The sequence below is a fragment of the Rhinatrema bivittatum genome, chromosome 1, assembly GCF_901001135.1.
Source record: "Rhinatrema bivittatum chromosome 1, aRhiBiv1.1, whole genome shotgun sequence".
Taxonomy (NCBI): Eukaryota; Metazoa; Chordata; class Amphibia; order Gymnophiona; family Rhinatrematidae; genus Rhinatrema; species Rhinatrema bivittatum.
The window spans coordinates 179,901,442-179,926,838 of record NC_042615.1 but is presented as its reverse complement, the minus strand read 5'-3'; the positions used below and the strand labels follow the sequence as shown (position 1 = coordinate 179,926,838).

Genomic DNA, 25,397 nt, shown 5'->3' with positions numbered 1-25,397 from the left:
GCCATTGAAAGGGCTCGGTTGTGGAAGCAGGGTTATTCACCTGCTGTAATTTTCCCTCTACTTCGAGCAAAATCTTCTACTTCTCTAGCCTATGTAGAGTTTGGAGGGACCTTGAGGCCTGGTGTTCTGAACGAGATACTTAACTGTTCAAGGTGGATATTCCTTTGATCTTGGAATTTTTACAGGACAGCTTTATTAAAGGGTTTGGCCCTTAATACCTTGAAGGTTCAAGTTGCAGCCCTGGCTAGTTATAGAGTGATAATCAATGGAGGGCCTTTGTCTTCCCATCTGGACATGTCCCGTTACTTGGGAGTTAAGCATCTTTGCCCCCCCCCCCCCCCCCCGTTGCGGCTTCTGGTGCCTCTGTGGGACCTTAACTTGTTCCTCGAGTTCTTGGCGGGACCAACTTTTCAACTGCTGCATATTCTTTCCTTGCAGCTGCTTACCTTGAAAGCAGTTTTTCTGGTAGAAATCTGTTTGGCATGTCTGCTCTCTGAGCTGCAGGCTCTTTTTCTGCCATGAGCCTTTTCTCCATATGACTCTGGGTGTGGTTCATCGTCAGACTGTGCCCTCCTTTTTGCGAAAATTGGTTTTGGAATTTCATTTGAATCGGTCCATTTCCCTGCCCACCTAGGACAGGGACAGAGATGAAACTGAGTACTGTCTTTTGTGTTTCTTGGATATCAAGCGTCATTTACTTAGTGGTACTTAGAGATGACTAAAGCTGTTTGGAAGTCTGATCACCTGTTTGTGCTCCATGGTGGGTGGTAAACATGGAGCTCCGGTGACCCAGGCAACTATAGTTCTCTGGGTTAAGGAGGTTATTATGGCAGCCTATCTGGCTGCTGAGATTGCCTTGCAAAAACAAAATAGATCGCACTCAATGAGGGTTCAGGCGGTGTCGTGGGTGGGACTTCATTTGTTGTCGCCTGCTGAAATTTGCTGAGCGGCAACTTGGTCATCTTTGCACACTTTCTCCAGGCATTACCACTTCGCTGTTTGGGCTAGGTTGGATGCCATGTTTGCGCAGGCGGAATTGATTGGATAGCTGCAGCCTCCCGCCCATTTCGAGATTAGCTTTGGTACATCCCACTCGTTGGGATTGACCTGCCCAAACACTGAGGAAAGAGAAATTACCTCTTACCTGATAATTTCCTTTCCTCTAGTAAGGGCAGGTCAATCCCAGACCCATCCTCTGCTGCCAGTGTTTAAATTTGTGATTAGCCTTTTTTTGGGTGAGCTGTGCAGAGTTTGATTCCTGCACTTCGTGGAATACTGGTAAGTGGCTTCTCTAGCCCCTTAGTTTGCTGCATATGTTCCTTCTTTTGGCTGAGTTCAGTGTTCCTGTTGAGAAACATGAATGGTTGGCTGTTGATAATAATGTTCAAGTATAATCAGTTTTGTCCACAGTTTGGCTTTTCCAGAGAATACTGGTGGACTGATAGGGCAGGCCTGTATAGCCATGATGTCAGCTCTTGCTCCTTCTCCAGCTGCTGGCAGAGGTCCATAACCCACTTGTTGGGATTGACCTACCCTTACTAGAGGAAATGAAATGATCAAGTAAGTACTGTAGTAATTTCTCCATTTTGAAATTAACTGATAACCATGAGCAGGCTTGCCTTAATTCAGTTCCTGCTTGATAGAAGGTATTTCACTTATGTTCTCAAAAGCATACAATGCATTGTTTGAGTAACCTGTTAGTTTCCCCTTTTCTAAAATATTTACCTACCAAAGTACTCAAACATGCATATTACATTGACATTCCTAAAAAGTATTTATATTACATTTTCATTAAATGAAAATGAACAGAGGATAGTATGAAGTACCAGTATACATTTGTAAAATGTGTTTTCCATGTGCATTTATCTTGTAAGATGAGAAAAGATTATCTCTAACGGTAATTTCTCTCAGCTAAAGATTTATTAAGCAGAATAAGGCTTACATTGTTATATAGTATGGAACATTTTCAGAATTTTTTTTTCACTGAAAAGGTTATAGAAACTTTTTTTCTTTACCATGTCTTTGTATGCAATAAATTATTACATCATTTGGGTTATAGTACGACAGTTCTCCTTTTCATTTGTGCCACATGCTTTTTGCTGCTTTTATGTAATTTTATGCTTAATCATTTTGGCTGGCAATTCCTTTTTGTGTTGCATGTACACCACACATATCATGTGGCTACACACAGTTGCCTTTTGCAGCTCAAGATTAGATTGCATCTCAGCTATAAGTTGAATAGTCGTGAAAGTATGTAGCAACTCAGCTTGTTTATCTTGGTGAGCCTGGAAGCATTCCTCTTGTCTGTTCTCAAGATCCAATAACTGCCTTACAAGAATTTCTCTTGGCTTATTCCAATCCCTTTGAGAGAGACTCGAGAGACCTCAGTGGCAGAAAAATGCAGTCTGGGAAAAGGAATATTTATCTCACCTGAGGCCTGATGAAAATACATTTTCTCTTCCTTTTGCAGTGGTGCTTCATTGAACTCACTCTCTTTACTTGCCTAGAGAGTGAAGGAAAGGGAACTAACTGAAGGCTGAATTAGGGGATGGGAAGGTCCTAGGAAATGAATAGAAGATCAGAATATTCTGTTCATCAAGCAAACTGATGTCTTCATTGTCCTCTCTCATGCAGAACTACCTCTCTTATTCACTGCCATGAACATTGGTGTGATCTGTAACTGAGTATGAATTAGACATGACATAGGTCACACATTATTGTATAGCATTCACCTATGAGCTGTGGTGTGTCTTATTAGCTTTATTTCATTGTGCCTTCCTTCTGCTTCATATATATCATTCATAAGGACCTTGGCTTTCAATTATTTTTTTTATTTTCCCCAGGAATTTATCAGTTTATTATAACAAAATTGGGAGAAAATCAATAGGGAAAAAACCTCAAAGATGTGGTTTTAGACGGGATTTAAATAAGGCAAGAGAGGGAGCTTGATGCACCAACTCAGGGAAATCTATTCCAAGCATACGGTGAATCCAGGTGGAAAGCACGGAGCTGGGAGTTTGCATAGAGGAAAAATGGATATATAGAAGTGACTTGCCTGATGAATAGAGTTCACGAAGAAGAATATAGGGAGAAAGAAGAGCTAGTGAGGAGCTGCAGAGTGAAGGTTCTTGTAGGTGAGTAAGAGGAGCTTGAACTATATGAGAAAGCAAATAGCAAGCCAATGAATTGACTTGAGAAGAGAAGTTATATGGGTGTAGTGATTTTGGCAAAGGATAAGTTGTGCAGCTAAATTTTGAATAAATTGTAGTGGAGAGAGATGGTTCACTGCGAAACCTGTGAAGAGCAAGTTGCAGTAGTCTAAGTGGCAGGTGATGAGAGAATAAGGGTTTTTTTGGTAGTGTGTTCTGAAAAGAAGTGATGGAATTTGGTGATAGAATGATGCATTTTAGCAATGTTTTTGCATATATGAAGGAGAGAGAGGAGTTGAAGATGACCCCAAGGTTGTGGTCTGAAGGGACTTGAGGATTACAGTGTTATCCACAGAGAGAGAGAAAGGAGGAAGAGGGGGGGAAGTAGGCTTGGAGAGGGGGGGGGGGAAATAAAGGCGCCCTATCTTGGCCATGTTGGTAGTGAGACATCCAGGCAGCAATGGAGGATGTGGAGGCTGAGATTTGGGATTGGATTCCTAATTACATTTCTGTTACAAAGAGATAAATCTGAGAATCATAAGCATAAAGATGGCATTGAAATCCGTGAGAGAAAATCACCACACCAAGGGAATTATTATACAGAGAGAAGAGGGCCTAGGACAAAACCCTGCAGCATTCCAGTTGATAGTGGGGTAGCTGTATAGGAGGATCTGCTAGAGGATGCACAGAGAGTGTGATGGGAGAAGTAAGATGAGAACCAAGATAGGACAGAGTCCTGAAATTCAAGTGAAGACAGAATATCAAGGAGTAGATGGTGATCAAGCAGCAGATCGGTCAAGGAGGCTAAGGATTCAGCCATAACCAGGTCATTGGAGACTTTGGCAAGGGCTGTTTCTGTGGAATGTAGAGGGCAAAAACTAGTCACGTTGATCGAGAATGGCTTGAGATGAGAGAAAGTCAAGACAGTGGTGGTGAACAGCACCTTCAAAAGTAGTTTGGAAGCAGAAGGGAGATGGAATGATTGAAGGGCAGATAGAGGACAATGAAGGCTTTTTGAGTAGTGTTGTGATCTAAGCATGTTTGAAGGCAGTGGGAACAGCAGCAGTAGAAAGTGATTGAGGATGTGACGGATGGAAGGGTTGATTGCAGAAGAAATAGAGCTCAAGAGCTGAGGAGCTCATGAGAGGCTTCTAAGAAAACTAAAATGTTATGGGATAGGAAGTGATATTCTTTTGTGGATGGCAAACTGGTTAAAAGAAAGGAAACGATTACATTGTCTGTTTTCACAGTGGAAAAAGGTAAACAGTGGAGTGCCTTAGGGATCTGTTCTTGGACTGGTGCTTTTTAATATATTTATAAATGATCTGGAAATGTGTACGATGAGTGAGGTGATAAAATTTGCAGATGACACAAAATTATGCAGAGTTATTAAATCTCAAATGGATTGTAATAAATTGCAGGAGGACCTTGTGAAACTGAAAGATTGGGCTTCCAAATGTCAGATGAAATTTAATGTAGACAAGTACAAGGTGATGCATATAGGGGAAAATAACCCATGCTGTAGTTACAAAATGTTAGGTTCTGTCTTAGGAGTTATCACCCAGGAAAGAGATCTAGGCATAATAGTGGATAATACATTGAAATCGGCAGCTCTTGTGTACTGTAGCATTCATAAAAGCAAACAGAATGTTAGGAATTATTAGGAAGGGAATGGCAAATAAAATGGTGAATATCATAATGCCTCCATATTGCTTCATGGTGAGACTGCACCCTTGAATACTGTGTGCAATTTTGGTTGCCACATCTCAAAAAAGATATAGTTGTACTGGTGAAAGTGCAGAGAAGGGCGACCAAAATAAGGGGCATGGAACGGGTCCCCTATGAGGAAAGGCTAAATAAGTTAGGGCTGTTCAATTTGAAAAAGAGACAACTGAGGGGGGGATATGATAGAGGTCTACAAAATCATTAAAGAACTTGAGCAGGTTAATGTAAATCGGTTATTTACTCTCTCAAATAATAGGAGGACTAGGGGCATGCCATGAAGTTAGCAAGTAGCTCATTTAAAACAAATTGAAGAAAATTATTTTTCGCTCAGCGCATAGTTAAGCCCTGGAATTCATTGCCAGAGGATATGGTAGTTAGTATGCCTGGGTTTAAAAAAGGTTTGGATTAGTTCCTAGAGGAAAATGTATAAACTGCTATTAATTAATAAGCAATAGTAGTTTGAAATATATTTAATGTTTGGGTACTTGCCAGGTACTGGTGACTTGGATTGGCCACTGTTGGAAACAGGATGCTAGGCTTGATGGACCCTTGGTCCAACCCAGTATGGCATATTCTTATGTTCTTATCAGGTCAGAGGACAAAATGAGTTTCGCGCAGGAGAAAAGATGGGCAGTTTCTTCCACTATGATTTTAGAAGAGGAGGAGAGGGTGGTAGAGGCTGGGGAAGGATAAAGGAATAAAGTGAGGGAGGGAGAAAGATGACCTGGTTGAGCACTCTAGACTAGACTAGTTTTGTAAACCTTCTCTTGGAAGGAGTCAGCGGCAGTCTGGGCAGAAAGTGAAGAAAGGATAGGAGGCGAAGAAAATTTGAGGAAAAAATTGTGTGTGGCAAAGACAATGAAAGTTGGAAGCAAGAGAGTTTGTCAGATGGGCTACTTAGTTTTGGTTGGCAAGTTCAATAGCAGACTAGGAGTCAGCAAGAATTTGAAATGAACAAAATCAGCATAGACATAGGATATTAGCCAGAGACATTCTGCAGAGCTGGCACATGAACATAGGAAGAGAATTCTGGGGTGAACCAAAGCTAAGGTTTGGTGTGCCTTATAAGAGACAAGTAAGAGGAGTGGCAAGAGTATCTAAAACTAAGTAGAATATAGTTTGTAGGAAGAAATTGTCTCATCAGCTGACTCAGACAGTGTAGTAGAGGAGAGGATGCAAGAGTTGATAGCTTGGAGATTCCTGAAGTTATTGGTGCTCACTGGACAATGCTGTGGCATGGAATGGGTTTAGTGTGAAAGTTATCAAAAAGATAATCAGAGACGGGAAGGACAAAGGTGAAGTCAGAAAGCAGTTGGAGAAAAAGTCAATGGCCATGCCTGCTAGTAGGGATAGTAGAGCAGAGTTTAAGATCAAGTAAGAAGGACAGGTTCATGTCCTGCGGCAGAAGCCAGAAACTGTGTTTAAACCAGACAGGGTTGAACCTGATGGCAAAAGCAAGAGACTGATCATTAGGCCGTTCTCTCTATGAACTGTGATTTGACCTGTGCAGAGAAGGCAGGACCTATTTTCAGAAAGTCTGTCATGAACTGGAATGTTATAGTAGATGGAAATATTTTACTCCCGGTCTGCTCAAGCACGGGCTGTGTTTTGAGGTTGCCACGCTATATGAAAGAATCCTGCAGAGGAGCATTGTTTACCGAAGCATTGGCTGTGTTGGGGAATATTTCAATCTACTCTCAACCAATGGAAAGTCGGATAGAATGACTTATTATAAAACCATAGAAATGCCTCTAGATCACAATGGAGAAATTACTTACCTGATAATTTCATTTTCCTTAATGTAGACAGATGGACTCAGGACCATTGGGTTATGTGCTCTCTTGCTAGCAGATGGGAGACGGAGTCAGATTTCAAAGCTGACGTCACCCTAGATATACGATCTGTGGCTTCCACCATAGTTTCTAGCCGAGATCAGAAGAGTCTTTTCAAGCACAGCTTCTTAGTGCTTGTGGGCTTGGTTTGAGGGAAACCAAGTCCTTACTGCCACCACCCACTGTAGGTTTTAAAGGGAGACTTATACACTTTGCCTTGCCCAACTACAGTTCTTACCACCCATGGCAGTTCCTTCTGCTGGTCTCTAACCTATGTGGCTTTAACAATCCAGGTCTCCTTGAGGGGGTTTCCACCATTCATCTCCCACATCCATTGGCATTGGCTCAGGTTCCAGCTCTGGATTCACTTACACCTCCATCTCCACTTCCATCTCCTCTGTCTCCCTCTATTAGTGCTCCTTCCTGTTCCTGTCTGGCTCCCTCTTCAGGAGACCTTCCTTTGTCCTCCGAGTCCACCTGGGTGTCCCCTCCCCCTTACTGAAGTGAAGTCCTCCCCTCTTTCTTCTCAGACCCTCCCCCAGTTCTTCTAAGTGAAAGATTTTCTCCTAACTTAGGGATTCTTGGGTTTTGAAGATTCCACCCAGGTTTTCTTTCTTGCCCAGATTCCCCTGCTGGTTTCCTCACCCAGCCTCTCCCTGGGTTTATAGTAACCATCACAAATAGCTACTTGAGTATGCTACATTTTACCATTGATTCCTTTGAAGTAGGGTGTGTTAGTGGTTTGAAACAGTATTTTTGTGGGTATGTTGGCTTTTCAAGCTGATATGGCAAGATCATGTTCATTCTGAAGGGGCTTGTCTAGAAAGGTGTGTAAAGTGGGTTAATGCAAATTTTTCCAGCTATGCAGGGCTTTTGTGCTCTTTTTTAAAATATACATACAATTTGATTATTTTTATTTGCAAAAATCTTAAATAATGTCAAATCATTCATTTTCTTGAATTTACCTGAATTCAGGACCTTGGGAAATAAACTTATTTTGTTCCGATAACATCAATATATACTACACACACCAAATTTCCATTTGGAAGCTTTTACTTTGTGATGTTCTTGTACTTGATCTCTAATTTTGCATAAGACCAGGGCAGGAAAAATATTTTGAAAACTTAGGGACCAGCTAAATTTTGAGGGGGACAGTTTCTAAACTATTCACATTGGACTTTGCACCAGAAAGTATGGCGATATTTTCACTTTGAAACTTTATGCATCTATAAAATACTTGCAGACTTTGCACAAGCTTTTTCTCAAGTAGTTTTTTTTGTGTAAAATTAAAAGAAATAAATAAATAAAGTTCTTAGAGAAGAAAATGCAATCTATGCATGTTATTTTCTGACTGTCCGAAATATGCCCTTAGAGCACCTCCCCTAAGCGTGACTAAAAGGCATGTTATGGAGCAATGTTTAGTTGTCCTAAGGGAGGGCATTTTTCAAATACCCAATTTAAAATAGTAAGGACGGCAGAAAAGGACCAAAATGTTGCATTCAGGCTACCCAGCAATTTGTTTTTGCAATGTTTTTGCAATTTGCACAGACTTGACTATTTAAAGTTGTAAAGTAAAAATAAAACTTTTTAAAACCAGTATTTTCCTGGCCTTTCAATTTAGTTTTTGGACTACTTCATTAAAAGCTGTTTTGTTGTCTTCTTTCTCATGCTGGACAGACAATGAACTGGCAAACTCTCCTCTGCTAGGAGAGGCAATTATCATCTCTGTTACTCAATATGTAGCATTTAGCACTGCCAAATAGTGTTTCTGTGCCATGCTTCTGCACCAGTTCATAAAATTGGAGAGACTACAGAAAATACATTTTCTTATTCCTTCCCTCTTTTGATTGATTTACTTCATAATGGTTTAAATGCTCAAGCATCATGTTATCTATAGTTTAAAATTAAGTGACAATTAATCTCCTGTATTGTATTCTCAACTTAAATTAATATATCATTATGATCATTTTATGCAAAGATCTTCTTTTAGAGAATTCTACAACAAAAACATATATCACAAGGAACAGTGATATACTGCAAAGGCAGCTATACGAGAGGAAATGATATCTTTTCTTATAACACAGAGGAAGGATTTGGAAAGCAGATTACAGAAGCCAAAACTGAAGAATATGTAACTATTCAAATGGCATTGAATTCGGCCTTGCACCAGAAGGCAGCAAAGAGTATTATGTATTATAAGTTTAAAATATATCAATGCAGCAATAAATTGGGCAAATGAATGGGGGTCTCATTTTATCCCTAGCTTAAAAGATAATCAGGATTTATATAGGGCTTTGACAAATCGAGATGTATGGAATTCTTGGGAAAGCTAAATCTGGGATCATTTCAAGATTCTCAGCTGTTTTTGGTTTTTTTTTGTACAGGTAGGAGTAGGCAAAGCGGCATTGAAGGCACCTGGTCCAGATGGATGTAGCGCCGAATTTTATAAAATTCTTATTGAACAATTATCCCCAAAGTTGATATTTGAGGCTTTAATTGATAAAGGAGAATAACCCATGAATGTGAATTGAGCAACAATTTCGGTTATCCCCAAACCAGGGAAGGATCAGACATTGGCGGCTTATTATAGGCCAGTTTCTTTGATCAATTTTGATCAAATGCTTTTAGCTAAAATCATGGCAGATAGATTGGCCTTGTACCTGCCAGATTATATTGAGCAAAGTCAGGTTGGTTTTGTTAGAGGAAGATATGCTTTGGCTAATATTTGGATGCTTTTTGAAGCCATTCTCTTCTGTAAAAGAGCTTCTACTCCCTTTCTAATGGTTAGTTTTGATGCTGAAAAAGCATTTGATAGGATGGAATGGCCTAATCTTTTTTTGTGAAATGGATCAAATGAATTTACATGGCATTTTTACTAAAGTAGTTAAATTACTATATAATCCGCAAGCAGAGATTATGGCAAATGGGATCTGTTTTGGGGTGATTAATATAGGTAAGGGAATTAGGCAGGGCTGTCCCTTGACCCCATTGCTGTTTTTGTTAGTTTTGGAACTACTTTTACAAGTGCTTCATGTAGACGGGGGAGTACATGGTTTGTTTAGGATCCTGAAATTTTAAATCCGCTACTTTTGCAGATGATTTATCTGTTGTTTTGATGAAGCCATGCTCCTCACTGGCAAATACTTTGGCGATTATAACATGTTTGGGGGAATTTTCAGGCTTTAATCTGAATATGGATAAGTCTGAGGCAGAGGCATTTCCTGATTCAGTTAAATCTCAATGGCCAGGGCAATTCCTGTTAGGCTGGGAACTGGGCACCTTTAGATATTTGGGATTGCAAATAACACTGGAACTGGAACAGTTGTATAAATTGAACATAACGCCTCTATTAGATTACACGAATGATAAACTCCATTCGTGGAAGCAGCTACCCTTGTGTCTGGTCGGATAAACCTTTTTAAAATGATTCTACTTCCCAAATAGCTTTATGTCATTCAGATTTTGCCAATCAGATTGAAACGGGATGATATTCAGAAACTAGAGCGAATGATTTGTCTGTTTATTTGGAGTGGTAAAACATCGAGAGTTGCTTTTCATAGGCTTAAACATAGTTGACTAAATGGAGGATTGGTGGTGCTGGATATGGAACAGTACAATTGAGCTTGTCTGCTCAGGATAGTATGTGACTGGATGTTTGATACTGCGAAATATGTTTGCTTAGAAACCATTGGATTTAAGGTATTTGCTGCATGTTATGAATACCACAATTTGTAAGAGGAAATTGAACAATATTTTTATCTCTCCTCTCCAATGGGCTCGGTGGAAAGCAATGATCATATTAAAGCTATCCAAAACCTGTTCCTCTTTTTTACCTATTGGGGGGAATTTAGATTTTTCTCCGGGTTTCCAATTGAACTTATTTTCTTTTTGGCACTCAAGTCTTATTGTTCTGCAACAGATCTTAACTGTAGAAGGAACAATTTTATTGTTCCAGGAATTACAAAATCAGTATGGACTTAGAGATATAGACATCTTACCCTACTTACAACTAAAACACTATGTCGGCTCATTACAATTGGGTCCTTATCACAGACAGTGGGGAGGATAATGGAAGATTTTTTTTCATATGGAATGGAGAAAAATGTGTAGATCAATTCTATATAAAGAGTTACAAAAGTTATCCCAGTGTAATGTATTTGGAGTAGTAATGACTAGATGGCCTCTTAGAAATCCCGACCATAAAAAACTCTCTAATGCAAACAAGAGAGTAAGTGATTTCAGTCGCTGGACCAAACTATGGAATTCCATGCCAGAAAACCTGCGAATCAGAGCAGACAATTAAAAAACATTGAAGAGCGAGTTGAAGACTTAGCTATTCAAAAATGCCTACTGTCTGACAGAAGCCTCCAATTCGCCATGAGTCAGATAACCAAATATGTACTGATCATTACTCCCAACCCTAACCCCTCTATAACCCAGTTATGTTTTCCTAAACGCTTCTGCCTTTGAAATCCACCCACTGTCTTTAAATGTTCCCCCCGTTTTCTACCTGTATGTACCTGTTCTCATTATTTATTACCAAACGTCAAATCTGTACACAGTTATGAACTAGTGATTTTCACATGGAATGATGGTATATAAAACAAATAAATAAATGGGTCAGTTGAAGGTGTGTTTAATTTTACAGAGAAAGAGATCCAATTACGCTTTAAAGGGTCATAGAATATTTCCTTGAATATGTACTTAATTGAGTTGCGGTTTAAATTCTTGCATAGAGCTTACCATATTTTTCGCTCCATAAGATGCACTTTTTTTTCCCCAAAAGTGGGGGGAAAAATGTCTGTGCATCTTATGGAGCGAATATAAAAAACAAAACAAACAAAAAAAAAAACTAACTACAACCAATGTGTTTTTTTTTGTCCCCATTCCCTATCCCAACCCTTTAAATTTAATTAACTACAACCCTTCTGACACCCCCCTCCCCCCCCCAGACTTGCCAAAAGTCCCTGGTGGTCCAGCGGGTTTCTGGAGCAATCTGCACTCGGACCGTCTGCTGCCGGTATTGAAAATGGCGCCGATAGCCTTTGCCCTTACTATGTCACAAGGGCTACCGGAGTAATGGACGGCCGGCACCATCTTGTGCTCCTACCATGTGACAGGGGCCGACCAATGGCACCGGTAGCCCCTGTGACATAGTAAGGGCAAAGGCTATCTGCGCCATTTTGAATACCGACAGCCGACGGCCCGAGTGCAGGAGATTGCTCCGGACCTCCGCTGGACCACCAGGGACTTTTGGCAAGTCTTGGGGGGGGGGGGGGGGTCAGGAGGGTGGGGGCTTGTAGTTAATTAAATTTAAAGGATGGGGAATGGGGACAAAAAAGACATTTTATGCCCTACCCTAATTTGCTCAAAAGACACACAGATGCCCGGGAACAGAGCCGGTTTAGCACACCATTTTTTTTTTTTTTTAATTTTCCCGCTCTGAATCCTAGGTGCATCTTATGGAGCAAAAAATACGGTATATCTCTCAATCATTGGCATTTCATGCTAAGCTGACCTCGTCAATAATATGTTTAAAATGCAAATTCTTTTGGACCTGTAATATTATTTTAATGTTTTGGTAGAGGGTGTTGAATTACATAAAGAAGCTGTTGGGTGGTGTGGTCCATTACTTCCTGAAGAGGTATTATTTGAAAAGGATCTTTGATCAAAGCATTTTCTGAAAAAAGAGGATGTTCTTTTTGCTCGTAAAGGGGTAGATTTTAAGAGGCGCGCGAACAGCCTACTTTTGCTTGCGCATCAGACTCAAGCAAAGTACGCTGGATTTTAGTAGATACGCGCGGAGCCGCGCGTATCCACTAAAATCCTGGATCGGCGCGCGCAAGGCTATCGATTTTGTATAGCCTGCGCGCGCCGAGCCGCGCTGCCTCCCCCCGTTCCCTCCAAGGCCGCTCCGAAATCGGAGCGGCCTCGGAGGGAACTTTCCTTTGCCCTCCCCTCACCTTACCCTCCCTTCCCCTACCTAACCCACCCACCCGGCCCTGTCTACACCCCCCCCTTACCGTTGTCGGGGGATTTACGCCTCCCGGAGGGAGACGTAAATCCCCGCGCGCCAGCGGGCCTGCTGCGCGCCGGGCCGCGACCTGGGGGCGGGTACGGAGGGCGCGGTCACGCCCCCGGGCCGTAGCCACGCCCCGTACCCGCCCCCAAAACGCGGCCGACACGCCCCCGAAACGCCGCGTCGACCGGGCCCGCCCCCCGACACGCCCCCGGCACGCCCCCCCCCGAAAACCCCCGGGACGTACGCGAGTCCCGGGGTCTGCGCGCGCCGGTAGGCCTATGTAAAATAGGCTTACCGGCGCGCAGGGCCCTGCTCGCCTAAATCCGCCCGGTTTTGGGCGGATTTAGGCGAGCAGGGCGCTGAAAATCCACCCCAAAGTGTTCATATTGGGGAAAAAATCTATTTTGTTAGTATGGCGTAATGAAGTACCACCATCTTATTGGAAATGGAGAAATTTCTTACATGATATGATGACTATGGAATCTTTGGCTTTGTCGAACACCACTAATTTCAGCCAGAAAAAAAGATCCCTCTTAATCTGGGAAAAATACATTTTTAGCTTGCCTTCTCGAGCTAGAAGTACGATTTTAAATAATTTATAGGGTTTCAGTAGAGAAATGGAATATAAATGATCCAATATGCACATCCTGTGCTATGGTAAATGGGGTAGGGGATAGAGGATGAGGGAGGTTGGGGTTTTTTAATTGTTCTCATGCTATGTCTCTTGGGAGTATAAGACCAAAGCACTCGAGATTTTTTTGTACCTATTAATGTATGGGATAGAGATAATAATTAAAAGGGGAAGATTCTGTACTAGTGGACAAACTTATCATTTGTTGTTGGAAAGGTTAGTATTTTTTTCCTGCTGATGTCAAATAAATAGATTTACACTAGTACAGATCTCATGTATGCTTTTCCACTGATTTCATTGATCACCAAGATGATGCAGATGATTCTTATTGCTCCAGCATGGCCCAGGGAAGCCCATCTTGGGCAGATCTATTGTTACTAACTCAAGAGAAGAGGATGTCTATATCATCTGAACCTTCATTCCCTCAACCTGTCAGCAAGGATGTTGAGAGCTCGCTGATCGCTCATTTTTCCTTGCTCAAGAGGTTGAGTATCTACCAGGAAGCCATCTACTAGAAGGGCTTACATATTTAAATGTAAACAGTTCTTATCTTGGTGTCTGCAGACTTCCTTAGACCCATTTGCATGAAAACCAAAAGACTTACTTAAGTACTTGCTTTCTCTGTCTTCCATAGAACTTTCAAATTGAGGATAGGCCAAGCTCCACTCATCCATTGGTACACAAGTTCATGAAAGGCTTATGGCATACTAAACCTCTAGTTGTCAAGCCTCCTGTCTCATGGGACCTGAATGTGGTTCTAACACAACTAATGAAGCTTCAATTTGAAACATTGGAGTCTACTTCTCTCAGATTTCTTGCATGGAAAGTATTATTCCCAGTTGCAATCACATCAGCCAGAAAAGTCAGGAAGCTCCTTATATGCAGTTCTTCCACAATAGAATGGTGCATTGCACGCACCCAAAGTTTTTACCAAAAGTGGTATCACCTTTTCATATTAATCAAGCCATCATCTTACCTATGTTCTTTCTTTTTTTTTATTTTTTCTTTATATAAATCTATTACAAATTTTCAAGAAAACAATCTTGATCAGAAAAAGAAAAGAACAATAATAAAAGGACATACTTATATATTTTAAAGTGAAAATTAAATACATACTTCTTCAATTCTACAAGTCCGCAATATAGGATCCAATTAGCAAAACTTTAATAAAGAAAAGTGTCACAATAGGATTTAGAAAAAGCAGCCAAACCAGAGACTATATCTTACTTAATAGGGCACTCCCTTCCCTGGAGGAAAGAGCAAAACTAAGGGTTCAAACCCCATTAAATTACACAGTTACTTTATCACATAAGAAAAAAGTTAACTGAGGAGGTGAAAAGAAAACATATGTATGACCTTATATTTTACGATACATTTACAGGGATATTTCAGGACAAATGAAGCCCCTATCTGAAGGACTCTGGGTCTTAATAAAAGGAACTGCTGTCTCCTTTTCTGTGTTTGTTTAATCACATCAGGGTAAATTCTCACTTTTAAATGCAAGAATTCTTCATTTCGATGTTTAAAGAATAGTCTTAAAACCCACTCCCGATCGGGTTCAAGTGTGAAGGTTACCAACATTGTGGTAGCCCTGTACCATTTTACTATCTGATGTTTCTAATAACTGGGATATGTCCAAATTTGAAATTAGATGATCCATCTCTTGAGCTCCATCCTGTTTGTCTTATAATTCTTGCTTCCTAAACTGGGGCAAATAATACACTCTAGATAAAGGTGGTGTAGCCTCCTCTGGAACTTTAAGAATTTCAGTGAGATACCTTCTAAACATATCCTTCGGTGGTATATGTGGAAGCTTTGGAAAGTTGATGAAACGTAGATTTCTCCCTCTTATATTCTCCAAATTTTCAACTTTAATATGTAACTGATGATTTTCTTTTATAAGAACATCTTGAATAGGTTTCCATTTAGTTACTTCTTGTTTTATTTCTCCAAATTCTTTTGAACTGGGATAATATGAATTATCTTAACAGCTCTGTCCTCAATATTATTGATTTTATCCACTATTTGATTTAACTGCGATGTCATAGCATTTCCCAGATTAACAATAGCTTCCCAAATCGAATCCAGTGTAATTAAAGTTGGTCTTACCGGAGTAGGCACTTCTATCTTAGTTAATGGGTTCAAAGTCATAGTTATTTGCTCCTGTTATTTCTGTGTTCCTCCTTCTCCCAGTGAGCCAGCCTTACCCCCGCCGGGGCCCTCTCAGACATCTCTTCCAGATTCTACCATGTGCTCCGACCCCGCCAGAATCTTGAGATGCTTGCACCTTTGGCATTTGCCTCTGCTGTCGATTCACCGTGGTCTCTGGAGGCCGCTGGGTTAGCCTGTAGAGCCCTGAAGATTGGGGACAAAGATGTTGAAAGGTCTGGAGGGGAGCTGGAAACATCTTCTCCTGCCTCCTCCTCTATAGACGCCACCTCCGACCTGACTCTTTATGTGGGCGTCCATAGGGCCCAAAATACGGGTTCCCGAAGGGACTTCGGGGTCGGTCCTCTCCATTGTCCGATGCTTTCGGGCTGTGTGCGGCATTCAGCAAATTGTTAACCGGGGTAACCCGATACACAGGGAAGAGAAAAAAAAAATGCCGCGGCACCCACTAGCTGCTTGCTGGCGCCATCTTGGATCACCACCTACTGTATGTTCTTTCTGAAGTCACACGTGCATGAAAGTGAAAAGACCCTTTATTGCTTAAACTGTAAAAGAGCTTTGGCTTACTACAGGTAAAGGACCCAACCATATAATCAGGCATCATAACTATTTGTCGCTTACGATACTAACTGACTGGGTATAGCAGTAGCCAAATGAATATCATCCAGTTGGCTAGCAGACTGTATTGCACATTGTTATGCCCAAGCTGACATCCAGATCACAGACAATTATTAACGCTCAAGCACGAGCCATAGCCGCATTAGTTGCTCATCTGAGAGCAGTACCTATTGTAGACATGGTCGTCAGTGCACACCTTCACGTCCCATTACTGTCTGGACAATTAATTTAAAAAAAAAGTGCCAATATAAATTTGAATAAGCAGTTTTCTGTAGTCTTTCCATCCGTTAGTCCACTCTCCATGGTGAAGTCCAGGTTACTTATTCAGTAAATGCTTTGATGCAGCCCTTAGCTTAGGACTCCCCACTTGTCCTAATTCAGCCGAGCTTGTCTATAGAAAAAACAAGTTTTCTTACCATAAATAGTGTTCTTCATAGAATGATTAGCCATGCTAAATACTCACCCGCCTGAACTACTTAGCTACACTTAGCTCTGATATCGAGTTTAAGGAGCTCACGAGGCAATTCCCAAGAGGAAAATCTGGCACATTCTCAGTTGAGTAAAAGCTCTATGAACTTAGAGAGAGTGGTCTGTTCAGCGTTGTTGGATGACATCACCCATGTGTCATGGCTAATACATCCTGCTGTCTTTGGAAAGCACCATTTACAGTAAGAAAATTTGCTCTCTCAAAATTGTGTGGAAACAATAGGCGAATTTTAAAAGCCAGACACGTGGTCAGTTAGGGGATGTGTGAATATATCGGGCTGGCGCATGCCCAGAGGATTTTAAAAGCCGCCAGATATGCGTGTACGTGCTGCTGCACGCACAAATGAAAATTTTTGGGTTTTTTTTAAAGGGGCATCTGGGCAGGGCATGGATATAAATACTTACGCGCACTAGCGCATGCAATGGGGTCCCCTGCTGCGTCAGTTTACTTCTGCTATGGATGACATGCAACTTATAAAACAAAAAACTCTAGGAATATTAGCCGGGTTTTAAAATTCGGGGCTAACGGGAATGAAGACTATTAAACTAGGGGGGGGTTTGGAAGTCCTATCCTTTAACTGGGTGAACCGGGAATGAACTAGTGAAATGGGCAATGGCATCGGCATACGTAGCTTGTAATATCCCCCCATTTACGCAGTAGAAGAGGCATTTGCATGCAGAAGCATGCACCCACTTAAAATTGAGCGCACATGTGCATGCGCTCAGGCTACTTTATAGCATGTACACATATGTTATAAAGTAGCTGCGTCCCTGGGCATGGGCCGATGCACATGAGCACCAGTGCGCCACTTTGAAAGTTGCCGTCTTTGTGTCTAACAACAGATGGAGTGAATGAACTGTAGGCCAGTGCACTAAAGATGTGAGTTTGTGTGCACGAGCGCTTAATCAGTTTTTCATTACGTTTAAGTGCAAGTTTTTGCACTTTCTGTTTAAAAAGTTTTTAAGAAATAAATTTTTGAAGATTGACTGTAAAAATCGGTAGATGATTAGATTTTGTGAATATGTGCTTTAGGAAATATAGCACTGCTGCATAATTTTATACCACCGATAGATCTATTGAAATTGCCTGGTTTAATAAAACTTTAAGCTGGTACAATTGTTTATGTAGTGGTAAATGGTTCTACTCACTTTTCTATAGACAATTTGAATTAAGGTGTGTGTTGGGGTTGCTTCCTTACTTGATTAGTACATAGAAACAGCTGCCTTTCTGCTTGTGAGGGTGGTGGAAGTATGAGTATACCACTGTAAAACTTGGAAATCTGGGACTTCATTTTTTATTTTTTTAAAGCGAGGATTATTTTCCATTTTAGGGGGAAAACAGACCCCCCCTGCTTTGAACTTCTGTTTCAGACTTGTATGTCACTTTTTCCTTGCCCTACTTATGTTGTAATAATCAGAAAATTTCAGAGTTTAGAAAATTGTGTAGTTTTATGTATACCAACTATGCTTTAGAAAAAAAATTACAATCTTTTACCACTAACTTCTCTTCTGATTTCCTGTTCCACATGAGTTCTAGATCTTATGAATATATATAGATGATAGATATATATTTTAATGGTTACAGAATGTTTTCTGTGTACAGTAGATTGTAAACTATAGATAGATTATTATAATATGCTATATGTAGTGCATTATTCTAGTCCACAAATATACTGTAGAATATACAGTTCCAAACATTGATGTGAAGTATTGTCTAAAACCAAAATTGATAACTTGATAAAAACAGTCTCTGATCAGAATGACAGAATATGATTAGCTTGCAAATTTACTTACCCAGTCATGTAAAGTCATGCTAAATTAAATTTCCTTTGTCATTCTGTCGTTAGAAATTAAAATACATCTAACCAGAAGCATCATTTTCCTTTTCAGTTCACAACTGGACCCAGGAGGAGACATTGCAGTGGTTGTTTGAATTTGTGGAGCTCCCACAATATGAGAGTAATTTTAAAGAGAATAATGTCAAAGGAACAACCCTTCCCAGGTGATTTTTTTGTAATTCTCTCTAAGAAGCATCTGTTTTGGATTTTTGTTTCCTCTTTAGTTACAGGATTTGATGGCTTTGCTGACTAGTCAAAGAATAGTATGCAATAGGGGTACCAAGTCCTCACCAGTTTCTCCCATCTCCTGCTCCTCCATACCACAAGCTCATTACCTCCCCTTTACTCATTTTCTCTTAATTTCTTCTTATTCTCTTTCCCCATTCCTCTCCTCGCCTTACTCCCCTCTCTTTTTAAATTCTCTTTCTTCCCTGCAAAGGCATCATTTAATTTTTATATTTGAGGGAAGGAGGTTTAATAACGTTCTCCTTGCCCCACTCGTACATACTCTCTGCCTACTCAGATCCCCACTTCCTATCTTATCCTCAGCTTAGAAACCTTAGAATTCACATGCTGAGTGGGATAGCTGGATATGCACTAGCTGCCCCAGTCATGGGAATCATGTACTCAAAACTGCCCCACTATGTGCTGTCCTATCTACCTGATATAGCTCCAGTCGCCAATGACCAGCCCAGGTGGGTGTTTCAGAGTCAGGAACCCACATATCTTAATCACAGGGTTTAGGTTTTTTTTGTTTTGTTTTTTTTATTGTTTTTGCAAATAAAACCATTGCTTCCCTTTTTCTGGATACTTAAAAGTGCTCAAGAGAGAGTCCAGTTAGATTAAGATATGTGGGCGAATGATTGTATTTTTACTAGCTGAATAAAGTGGTGATTTGTTAGCCTGATTAGGCTGGGATAATGTTGGCCCTTTGCTAGTTGTAGGTCGGGCCTTCTCCTTGTACATTAAAGGGTAAATTATAAAAGCCGCATGCGATCCCCAGCACACACACATGGAAGTGCTGATTTTATAACATGCACGCGTCGCCGCACAAATGTTATAAAATCCAATACCTGCGCCACATGCGCGCCCAATTTTATATCTGTGTGCGCATGTGCATGCAGGTGCTGAGTCGCACACACAAGGGGAGAAAATTTTTTAAGAAACATACGCTGATGCGACAGAGCATTTCCCCAGTTCCCTCCCAGTCTGCTCCAATAAAAGAGCGAACTGGGAGGGAACTTCTTAACTCCCTAGCTAACCTGCCTGCCTTTTCCCCTCTCCTCCCTGACCCCTAAAACCCCCCTAACTACCCTTTTTTTTTTTTTCTTCAACTTACCTGGTCTCCCGAGTAGTAGTAAGTTGCATGGGCTGGCCGGCTGCTGGCTTGCACTCCAACGGGACAGCGGCCATGCACATATCTCACGGTATTGGTGTGCACCGGTGTTTGAAAATTTAGTTGTAAATGGATTGTTATAATGATTTGTAAACATTTTGGAGTGCTGTATTTTTTTTTTTTTTCATTTAGTCATCGCTGTCTAAGAAGGCAAGATATTTCTAAGTGCCATTCAATAATCATACAATTTGTCTGTATACAACATATCATTGTGTGGCTAGATTTTCAAAAAACCATTCAGTGAACATACAAATTAATGTCTGTATATCATCTATCACCTAGCAGACTTATTTGGTATTACCTTATTTGTTTGCTTATATAATCAGTATATATTGTCTATACAAAAAAAAAAAATAAATATATATATATATAAAATGTATAGTATGTATAGAATATGATAGAATGCATATTGGTTCAGAGTTTAATATCTGACTTATCTTTCACAGGATAGCAGTAAATGAGCCCACATTTATGATCTCGCAATTGAAAATTATTGATCGGAGTCACCGGCAGAAACTTCAGCTGAAGGCACTAGATGTTGTCTTGTTTGGTCCTTTAACACGTTAGTACTTTGCATATTTTTGAATACTAAGAATTTGGCAAAATGGAACATAGCTTTTAATTACAAGTGAGCTATCATTTCCTGTTAAAGTGAGCAGTATACAGCAGCATCTACATTATAAATGTAAGCTGCTTGTAGATATTATTTGGGGGTCAAAGTATTGGACTGCAGACCAAAAATTCATTTTTTTTTCTATTTGGAAATAAAAGCTGCTAAAAAAAAAAAAAGATTTTTTTTTATGGACTAACTTAATACATTTCTTGACTATCTGCCAGAAACTATATTCCCTTCATCTGGTGAAAACAAATGTTTTTTTCCTAGAAAGTATTTTTTAGTGAGAATGTCAGAGTGAAATATAAGGGTTCTTCTTTTATAATAGAAACTGCTGCAATTGATTTTTCTTTTGGTTGTTCTGTTGTGTTCTACCTCAAGAAGCCAGGTAGTTTAAGGATCATCGAGCACAAGAGCTGTTTAAGAATGGGCAAAGAGGGAGCGCCTCTTGTTGAACATTGATGAATGATATGATGTGTGAATTCTAGATTTAGATATTCTTAGACAATTTTTTAAATAGTTACAGTGAATATTATGCACCTTGGGGCAGATTTTCAAAGGGGTACGTGCGTAAGATACGCACGTACCCCCCGAAACCTGCCCCAAGCTCCCCCTGCCTCTGAGGGAACAGAGGCAGGCTGCGCGGCTCGACACGTGCAGGCTACCGATTTTGCTCAGCCTCGTTTGCGCCAGGTGCGCGAACAAAAGTACACGTGCGCATACTTTTCTAAAATCTGCCCCCTTGGGATTATATTGTTCTGGATGTAACTTTTATTTGAGATATGCATTTTATGTCTAGTCTATGACTTTTTAAAGTTTTGTGGTTGGGTATTGTATACATATTGTATATTGTATGTATTGTATACATACAGAGGGTTAGATAACTTTCCTTATTTTCACATGAATACTACATAAACGTCTGATAAGGAATAAAGGAGATTTTTATGACCATAAACCTTGTAGTACAAAAATCATTTGAAATTAAAAAAGAAAAAAAAAAGATAGGAAATTAAGGAATATTATCAACAGAGGAAACAATAAGATCAAATAATAAGTTCAGAATTTGAGTGTTATTGTAGAACTGCTTTAGTATAGACCAATTTAGTAAATGCTCCATAAATGCTTTAAAAAAAACCAAAACAAAACCACTTTCTTTCAAACTGAGTCACACAGAGATGTTTTTTTTTAACAAAAGAAATACACAATATGTGTAATTTGGTGGCTTTCTAATAGTAGGTGAATCCCAAATATTTCATTATCGATTGACAGCACAAAGCAAGGGTCAGTTTTAAGACTCTAGCTATGCAGAATTCAGACAGAATTTTGATCCTTTTTAACTGAGTGAGAGAAAGTAAAGGGAGAATCTCTCAGTAGCCAACCAAGACCTTTGCTTTGTACCTTAACTTACCAAAAGTGCTTTGTTACAACCATTTGCACTTCAGTACTGTATGTCATTGCTGACATCATTCAAGGCCTTTATTTTCACTAAAACCATAATACTTCTTATTTGTGCCAAAGTTTGGTTTTGCTATGGCATGGCAAATTATTACATATGTTTTAAAATCAAACCAGTAAAGTTAAGAACTTAATGAGTTAGCTTTGACACAATTGTCAGGCAACAAGTTGTTGTTTCATTCCCTTTCCATGTCTCTTCATTCACTTTTCAATTAGACTTAGTTTTTGGGTACTTGCCAGGTTCTTATGGCCTGGATTGGCCACTGTTGGAAACAGGATGCTGGGCTTGATGGACCCTTGGTCTGACCCAGTATGGCATTTTCTTATGTTCTTATGTTCAATTATTTACTGATTCACAAGCTCAATCTATATAGCTTTCAAAACTGCATTGAGGTCTTCTGCTATAATTATTGATGCCTGCAGGCTTAAATGGTTTTGTTTCTTAGACCCGAGAGATGCCATGCAGTGAGGCTTACAGATGTGCAGTGGAGAGAACCTCTTTTCTGGATAGGATCTACACTTTATATACTCTCTGCTGCCAATTCTGAATCACCTTCCACTTCAAGGAGATATCAGACTATGTCACAGAGGAAACAGTTTTTTCCTTCAGAAGAGACATTTTCCTGTCTTCTTGTCTCCATCACCAGCAGATTTTGAGGTTTGGCCCATGCAATCACAGAAGCTCAAAATCCCATACAGCCATCCTTCAAACCCAGCAATGCATTTTTTATTAGATCCATAGTACATAGCTAGAATCCTGTTCTCTCTATCAGTCAGTCTGCCTGTTGAGGAAAGGCTAAGGTTTTACATAAACTGTTGACCCCTCACAACCTTAAACTGTGTTTTCCAGATTATAGAGGAGGGCTATGGATTGTCTATTGAAAATCACGTCCTCTCACACCAAACATTGCTGGGCATGGACATCTTCTCCCTTCTGTAGACCAAAGAATTTGTCCTGGTACCCAAAAAAACTGGAGCATCCCTAGGAACAATTTCAGGATGATTAGGAACTACTTTTCCCCTTCTAAGTAAGGACTAGCTCTGGATCTCAAAGGGACATATACCTACATAGAGGTGCATCTCAGTCATGGGAAATATCTCAGATTTGTTACAGGGAAGCACTTAACTCCAATACTATAGATTACATTTTGTTTTGGCATCTGCTCCACAGGTTTTCATGAAATTTTCTGCAATCATGGTAGTTCTTTGCAGACTTGGAGGTCATGCATTCTCCTAGGACAAGCAGGATGGTAGTCCTCACATGTGGGTGACATCATCCAGTGGAGCCCGGCATGGAAAACTTTTGTCAAAGTTTCTAGAAACTTTGACTGGCAGACTGAGCATGCCCAGCCTGCTGCTATCTGCACATCCACGCGAGGTCCCTATTTAGTCTCTTCTTTTCTGCTGTGCAGTAGCCTCACGGTTGTGGAGCTCCAAATCCTCAAAAGTGTTTTCTCTGTCTTTTCAGGGTTTTTTCTGTGTCAGGTCCCCCTTCGCGTTTAGTTCCTCCGTTTTGTAGATACCCTTGGCTTTTGCCTTAGTTATTCACAGTCGATTCCTGACTCTCTCACTGTGGTGCCTGTCAGTCATCCACTGCACACAGGCCTCTTTTTTTTTTATGGCTTCGTCAGGTTTTTGACAGTGCTCCCAGTGCCCGCAGACCATGTCCATCACGGATCCGCATGAGGTGTGTATCCTCTGCCTGGGGGCCTCACATTACATTCTGGAGTGTCGTTTGTGTAACCAAATAACCCCTAAAGGGCATCGTGCATGCCTGGATAAAATGGAGAAGCTCTTCGGCTCTCCAGAATCCTCAACTTAGGCTTCAGTATCCTCCATGCCCAAAGACTGTGGGGAACAGTCCCCATTTCTTCCCCTGGTGGTCCCAGTACTCCTAAGAACCAGGGAGAGGAAGATCGATCTTCAGTGGTCTCTCCCCTCCTCCTAACCTTGGGATTATCATCTTCCTCGGTGCCGAGGAAAGACCAGGCCGAGCGCTGGAAATCCAGGAAGCATCAACATCTGTCACCGTCCTTCCACTGGTCCAGTTCTGGAGCGGCATCGGCAGCTGCCGAGCTGCCATCGAAGCGACACAGGCCGCCGGAGGCTGCATCCCCCGGTGGCCTGAGGCGTTCTCCACCAACAACGGTGCTGGGCGCCGTGCCTTCTCGTGAACCTTCTGAGGATGTGCTAGCCTTGCCTCGTCCCCCTCCATCAGTCCTTACTACCCAGGACTTTCAGTAGTAGTTAGAATCCAGGGTGCAATCGGCGGTGCTCAAAGCGCCAAAGGGCGTTGAGCTGCTGGTGCCACCAGCCCCATACCGGTGCCTGAGCCTGAGCCTTCGATGCTCGCACTCCTGCTGGAATGTCCGGACGTCCTTGGCGCCTTACCAAAGCAAACGGTGCCCGAGAGGCCTCCAATGCCTCCTTGGCCACCACGCCCTCCACCAGAGCGATCTCGATTCCTGGGTCCTCCAAGGAGGATAAGGCCTCTGGGACTGGGCTCTCATGCCCACGGTTCTCCGGGCCACCGCTGGTTCCTCTCGGCATACCGTGGCCGATGCCACCGGTGCCCCCGGCCTTCGGTGCCCTTGGGGTCTGGGCCTACCGTCCGCCCTGGCCCTCGGCATCCGGGCCTTAGCGAGGAGGAGGGTCCCTATGACCTGTGGGGAAAATGACTCCTCAGACTCGTCCTCCGAGTTCTCCAACGACCCCCCTCTCAGAGCCTTCACCTCCAGGACAGTGTCGATCTCCCCCCGAAGACTTGTCATTTGCCAGCTTTGTAAGGGCCATGGCAGAGGCCATTTCTTTCCAGCTCCTGTCGGAGGAGGATACCAGTCACAAGATGCCAGAGGTCCTCCAGTTCATCGATGCTCCAAAGGAGATCATGGTGGTGCCGGTCCATGACATCTTTAAGGAGCTCCTCCTCCGTATGTGGGAATACCCGGTGTCAGTTTCCCCAGTAAACAGGAAAGCTGATGCAACTTATCTGGTTCAGCAGGCCATGGGCTTCGAACGGCGGCATCTACCCCACCAGTTGGCGGTGGTGGAGTCCTTTCTTAAGAAGGCCAGACGCTCCCGGACACACGCTTCTGCCCCTCCGGGGCACAAGCACAGGGATTTCGATGGCATAGGGAGGAAAATATTCCAGGGGACTATCCTTGTTACTCGTATTGCAGTCTACCAGCTATACATGACCCAATACAACAGCAACTTGTCCAGGAGTTTGCGGAGGGCCTTCCCCAGCAACAGCAGGAGTCCCTTGCAGCCATTGCCACACTGGGGCTTGAGGAGGGTAGACATGAGGTCAGATCTACCTATGATGTTTTTGAGACCGCAGTCCTTCTAGCCGCCAGAGGTGTCGGTGCCAGATGGCTGGCTTGACTCTGGGCCTCCGGTCTCCTATCTCCGACCAGAGGTTCAGGACAGGCTTGCGGACCTCCCCTGTACAGACAAGAACCTA

The 25,397-nt window shown here is 41.6% G+C and overlaps 1 protein-coding gene across 1 annotated transcript in view; it reads left to right on the top strand.

Moving 5' to 3' along the window:
* Nucleotides 1–25,397, top strand: part of STIM2 (stromal interaction molecule 2) — a 288,103-nt gene that overhangs the window by 198,078 nt on the left and 64,628 nt on the right. Inside the window, exons 4-5 of the mRNA XM_029589743.1 lie at nucleotides 18,523–18,634; nucleotides 20,313–20,428. Of these exons, the coding sequence (XP_029445603.1) occupies nucleotides 18,523–18,634; nucleotides 20,313–20,428 (228 nt within the window). The remainder of the gene's footprint in view (nucleotides 1–18,522; nucleotides 18,635–20,312; nucleotides 20,429–25,397) is intronic.